At 47.5% G+C, this 6,192-nt stretch overlaps 1 protein-coding gene and 1 long non-coding RNA gene across 2 annotated transcripts; both read right to left on the reverse strand.

Moving 5' to 3' along the window:
- Positions 1 to 2,034: 2,034 nt before the first annotated feature.
- LOC106818352 lies at positions 2,035 to 3,309 on the reverse strand. Its single transcript, XR_001395196.1, has 3 exons — positions 3,258 to 3,309; positions 2,936 to 3,001; positions 2,035 to 2,083 (listed from the first exon to the last, which is right to left on the reverse strand). It is a non-coding gene; the product is annotated as an uncharacterized LOC106818352 (long non-coding RNA).
- A 12-nt stretch (positions 3,310 to 3,321) lies between these two features.
- Positions 3,322 to 4,612, reverse strand: LOC106818349. The gene is made up of 3 exons (XM_014823065.1): positions 4,450 to 4,612; positions 3,889 to 4,070; positions 3,322 to 3,391 (listed from the first exon to the last, which is right to left on the reverse strand). The coding sequence occupies exons 1-3, from the start codon at positions 4,537 to 4,539 to the stop codon at positions 3,322 to 3,324; spliced, it is 342 nt and encodes a 113-aa protein (XP_014678551.1). The 5' UTR covers positions 4,540 to 4,612.
- Positions 4,613 to 6,192: the final 1,580 nt, after the last annotated feature.

Raw genomic sequence — 6,192 nt, forward strand, 5'->3', positions numbered from 1 at the left:
CAATTTGGTAATAATTTTATAAATAAACTCGCTTTCTGTAAGCAACACTGTACTTCAGTGCCATTGGGGGGCTGTGGCTAGGCGTCGCAGCACCTGTACAGGTACGAGAAGCAAAGATTCTAGAGTGCCGGTAGGCACAAGATAGACCATCTCCAATCATTAGCCGCGTAGTAGGTCATTGGGTCGCCACAAACCGCCATTTTGGGAAGCAAGTTCACCACGAATGTTCCCGGGATTTGGTTTATTTTTGCCGCTTGTATTCTGCTATTGTGAAACTGTCTGCTGTGTGCTGGTTCAGCTCAGGGCTTACTGTTCTGGCTGATAAATTGCTCGAATCGTCAGTGTAAGCCCGACCTGTCTTCTTCAGCCGTTCCCCAAGAATACGGAGAAGGTGAGAAAACAATTCTTTTTTGTCGAATATCCATTCGTGAAAGAGTTGTGCTCAATCTTTCGTTGATACATGTAGTACCAGTGGCAGTGTTGTTTGTGCACAGGGCTACGTGGCGGTGTACTTCACTACTTCGGTGGTGTTGCATGATGAGCATTTTAAACGGCATTACAGCAATTATCGACAATTAATAGAGGCCGAAATAGAGTAGAAGAAACAGTTAATACGTTTGATAGTAGATTACATTTAGTGTTTAATTACCATTATTTGTTGAGACGGTCCAATAAGTAGCCATGCAGCTGCACCTGCGTGACTGTACCCACTGCTCTGAGCACGCTATACCACTGCGCCGCCAGACTATACAGTTGAATACGCACGGCGGCCGTGTGGATTAATGATCAATAGGCTATACGCAACGTGCGGCCGTATGCCGACTTCAATGTGGCTAGGAATGAGGAAGGGAGATATTGGTGAGAAGGCTCGGTGGAGAAGGAGGAGAGGCGAGAAGCTCGGTGAGAGAGAAGAGCAGAGTGAGAAGGAGGAGAGAGCGCGTGGAAAGGAGAAGGGGGAGGATAGGAAGCAAGCGGCTGTCGAGAAAAGGAGGAAGGGGAGAGGAAGCAGGTTGCTGGAAGCGAGGAAGTGGGAGAACGGTGGAGAGAGGAAGGGAGAAGGAGGGGGGAAGGGAGCTGTGAGAGGAGGAAGGGCAAGAAGCTGCGGTGCGAGATGAGGCAGGCAAGCTAACAACAGCGTTTCTCCCCTCCCTCCTTCTCCACCAGCTTCTCCCCTTCCTCCTCCCACCAGCCTTCCTCCCCCACCTCCTTCTCCACCAGCCTTCTCCCATCTCTCATTCTCCACCCACCTTCTCCTCTTCGTCACCCATTCCTCCTTCTCCACGCAGCTTCTCCCCCGTCCACAACCCTTCGTCCCTTCTCCCCTCCTCCTCCACCAGCCTCGCTCTCTCTCACCCTCCTCCTTTATCCCATTCATCCCTTCTCCCCCTCCTCCTCTACCAGCTCCCCTTCTCCCCTTCCTTTATTCCCCTTCTCCCTTCGTCCGCCCTCCTCCTCCACCAAGCTCCCTTCGTCCCGCCTGCCCTCATCCCCTATTCTCCCTTCTCACCTCCCTCCTCTCACCAGCGTCCCTTCTCCCCTTCTCCCCCGTCCTCCTCCACCAGCTCCCTTCTCCCCTCCTTCTCCTCTTTCCTCCTTCCCCACCAGCTTCTCCCCTCCTTCTTCTCCACCACTTCTTCCCCCTCCTTCCACCACCTTCTCCGCTTCTAAACGTCCGCCGTGCGTATAGTCACTCCCTACACCACTTAGCTGGCATCCTGCACTGTGTACATACTACATAGTAAATCGAGTTATGAATCATTGTTAGATTTTTGTAGCACTTGAATGAGAGAATGTGATACGCAGCCTTATTGGCATAAAAAATATTATCTATTACATTATATGTATAAATATACATTATTATATTAACCTGGTTATCCAATTATTTCTAATGTATCAACAGCCACGCGGAGCGGGTTTTTGCGTCCTAAAATGGCGGAAGTGGCGCTCCATTGCCGTACTACAGCGTCATTGCAGCGTGATTTCGCATGAGTGGTTTATCGTTGTTCACTCTTAACGATCTTTGGTAGCAGAGTTTGTGACGTCTGCTGCTGTTAGCGAGGGCTTTTTGCTCTCTGTACGTCTGCTATGAACGACAAACATCCTGTAAGACTTACGCCTTCGGCACAGATGGGTAGATATACGTGTAGTGTATTAGTATCAAATGGAGCAAGCATTCCAGTACGGTAGAGCATCATGGCACGTAAACGAATGGTCTACCGCCGAGTTCAGTTCCGTGAACACTAGATGCTGATTTAATTTATAGCAATCTCATTTAATCCGATGATGAAAGCAGACAATTAAGACAAGCAATCAACACGGACGGAGAGTCGTAAAAATGACGACCCAATGCAACGATTCACCAATGACGTCATTATTACGTTGTACAAGTCATATAACAACTCCCACAGTACAAGTTCATATAATAACTGCCACATACAAGTTCATATAATAACTGCACATACAAGTTCATATAATAACTGTCACATACAAGTTCATATAATAACTCCAGCTCACAGGGCGCGAAATTAGCACCGGCCCACCGGCATATGCCGGCAAATTATTTGGAGAGCCATGCAGTAACATTGGCAAAGGACCGGCCCTCCGAGCCGGTGGTTTCAGCCGTGTTAGCGAGTACCAATATTTTCATCTATAGCATTAATGAGCAAATAACCTACATACCTGAAGGATATCACTCTATAATTGATCAACATTTTACAAATTTGATCAAGAATGCAAGCGTGAAACATGAAATTTATTTTATAAACAAAATTTGTGAGGGCTGGCAAATTATGGTGAGGGCTGTTAAAAAAATGCTGCTACCAGCACTCTGGACCGGTACAAAAAATCTGAATTTCGTGCCCTGAGCTCATAATGCAATCCTGATATGGAACAGGATCAAGAATCATGATACATGTGTGATATTCTATGGACCTACCGAACTCAACTGGGTGCTGGTTATTTTCGGTCGTGCAAATACTACCTCACTGGCTGTGTCTGGCTCCTGAAATATACATAACAACTTCTCTGCAAACACTGTAGATGGTGAAATATACGAAAGCTTTCATGCTTATAAATTGAATTTAGCGTGAATTGTTTCGCGATGTGTTTTACCTATCCATTAGAATGAGTACTACAAATTTACAGTTAATCTGAGCGACGTTGGCAATGTGTTTACGGCTTTACGCTATCATTTATGGTATTGCGACGTGAACGCGCCAAGTGCTATATGCTACACGAGCAGTGCGTGCAGTATTCACCTCGACGTGGGGATAGAGTCCGAGAGGAGTGAAATCTACACAGCTGCTCGACCTTACGTTCGCACTAGTGCCCTGCTGGCTGTTCTGCAGAGAAGTCGTTCTGCCCGTGGCTGTGAGTGTAGTCCTTTATCTGCCTGTAATAGCAGGAGATACTCTGGATACACGTAGACATGCTTGTGTGCATTGTGAGTGCATGCTTATGCGCAGACAAAAGCACAAAGCTGTTGTTGACTGCCTGATAAATAACGTTGAACAATGATCTAGCTCAACAAAGCAATAAGAGGATCGCACACACCTGTGACTCAGTTCGCTTTGAGGGCTAATATCATATACATCCCCAGAACTCCGTTGTCAAAAACAACCAAATTAGTCTAAACATTAATCTTATCATTATTTTTTTCTCTTACACCGTTGAGAGAAACATTGTTACAAGTTATGAGTTATCTTTATGCAGTGTATAGACCACAAGAAAAAAGTACCATTAAGAACATTTTTTCTTGACAACAAGCCCCTGACTCAGTCTTCTTTAAATTCTCTGACATTCCACTGACGTTAACCATGACAATGACCCTGGCTGCTCAGTTCTATTTAAACTGAAATCCTACGTCCCCCCCTAACGTTAAGCACTCACAGCTGGAGCTTTCGCGCTTCGCTGCTGTCCGCAGACATGCACGTGATTCTCCTGCCGGCAGTGATGCCGGCGTGCAGCATGAAGTCAACGAGCTTGATGCCCCTCGCCGCAACCTCTGTCGCCTCCCGCGTCGCATTCACCGCCTTCACGTGGCAGTTGAGAACCTTGATGAAGGTGCCAGGCTGCACGTGTACAGAAGAGAGAATACAGGTGATCGAGTCGTCAGGAAATGATCTACTTTCGCATGCGATTCGGTTCGAGAAAATCGGTATTACAAATCCCTCAATTCGATTTCGTAAAACCCTAACAAAACTTACTTTACTACGGTAGCTACACGAGCTTGTTTTTAATACGGAACAATCCCACATGCACCTTGTCGTAGAAAGCCATACCTGTATACGTGAAAAACTATATTATAAATATTGTATTACACATTATATTGTACCTGCACCGTTATAAGGGAGAGCAACACAGATATAACGCTAAGGTGCTAACACTATCTTACTGAGGTTCGATGCGATGAGTGGACATTATACCTTGTATAATTCTGTATAGATTTACCTTGATGGTATACCGCCCATGCTCAGCCTGGTCCCCGTACAAGAACAGATCGACGGTAACTCCTCTGGAATCGTATACGTTTTGCTCCATGTCTTTGGCTGTACCGGCGCGTCGATCCCGCTAGTGAATGCATGAATCCGACCGTGGTCTGCGCCTTAACGTTGTTGTTCAACATGCTAATCTGTAAGGAAACACAGGAAGTCTACGTGAGTCCGCACCGACATTTACGGTGGAAGCTGCGAAGAAGAATCAAATCTAAATAAACCGATAGCCGTCCGCCGCACGTGGATCATGGTCCCACGATTGTTACCCTGTCAGAGCCCCCAGGTGTTTAATTAAACACGAGCAGATGTCATTCGTCTGGGAATTTCTTCTTTGAGATGCTGTCAGCATTGCCTAAACTGTGAGAGAGTAGTTATTTCTTTCTCTGCGTATATCCATTGCGTATACTATACGTGTGTTGCTATGCAATGCAGATTAACCAGGGTGGGGCTGTATCTGCCATGCATGTATTACAGCTGCTGCTATGTATACGCTCCACACGAGACACACGACATGCCAAATCTGTAATCTGTAAGAAAACACAGAGTCTACGTGAGTCCGCACCGTCATTTACGGTGGAAGCTGCGACGGAGAATCAAATCTAAACTAGAAAGGGCAGTTGTCGCCAACTACATGTATCCCCCGTGATCTAGTATGAATAAAATATCTCTGTAAGGACGTAGAAGGTAAGTTAAATAAGTCCCAAAGACAAAGGTTTGTTACACAACTGATCCGCCTCAGATGTGCAAGTATGTCGAATCTGGTTACCCTAGGAGGCTGAAGAAGAAATCTAAGTCGACGGTCAACGTCAAACTAAGGTCAAGGTCAGTGGTGAAAACACACTATAACAAGAATCTTACTGTTTTTTTGGGGTTTTACTGGGTTGTTTTTGGTATGCGACAGACCTTCTCCCGAAGATGTGTAAGTATACCAAGTTTGGTAGCGCTAGGTCAATTAGGGGCCGAGTTATAGAGTGGCCTCTCCTTCTCCCATCTTTCTCTTCTCTCCCTCCCGCTCTCCATCTCCTCTCCATCTCCCTCTCCCTCATCCCTCTCCCTCTCCGCCTCGCACACTCTCCCTCTCCTTCTCCTCTCATCCCTCTCCTCCTCGCTCGTCTCATCTTTCTCTCTCTCACTCTCCATGCTCCCTCTCCCTCTATGCTCTCACTCGCACTCTCCCTCTATCTCTCTCTCCCTCTCACTCATCACTCTCCTTCTCCTCTCCTCTCCTCTCCTTCTCCCTCTCCCTCTCCTCTACCTCTCCTCTCGCCCTCTCCCTCGCCCTCTCCTCTCTCTGCTCTCTGCCCATCTCCTCTCCTCACACTCTCCCTCGCCTCCCCCTTCCCTCTCGCTCTGCCCTCATTCTTCTCTCATCTCCCTCTCCTCTCCCTCTATCTCTCACTCTCCCGTCTCCCTCTCACTCTCGCCTCTCCCTTCTCGCTCGTCCTCTCCCTCTCCCTCATCCTCCCTCTATCTCCTTCAACATCTCCCTCTCCTCTCCCTCTCCCTCTCCTCCTTCTAGATCCCTTCCCTCTCCCTCACTCCCTCTCCCTCTCCCTGTCTCCCTCTCTCCCTCCTATCCCTCTCCATCTCCCTCTCTCTCTCTCCATCTCGCGCTCCCTCTCCCTCTGTCCCTTACTCTATCTCTCTCACTCTCCCTCTCCACTCTCCCATCTCCTCTATCTCTACCCTGCCTTCTATC

This window comes from Priapulus caudatus, unplaced genomic scaffold (genome assembly GCF_000485595.1).
Source record: "Priapulus caudatus unplaced genomic scaffold, Priapulus_caudatus-5.0.1 Scaffold2177, whole genome shotgun sequence".
NCBI classification, from domain to species: Eukaryota; Metazoa; Priapulida; class Priapulimorpha; order Priapulimorphida; family Priapulidae; genus Priapulus; species Priapulus caudatus.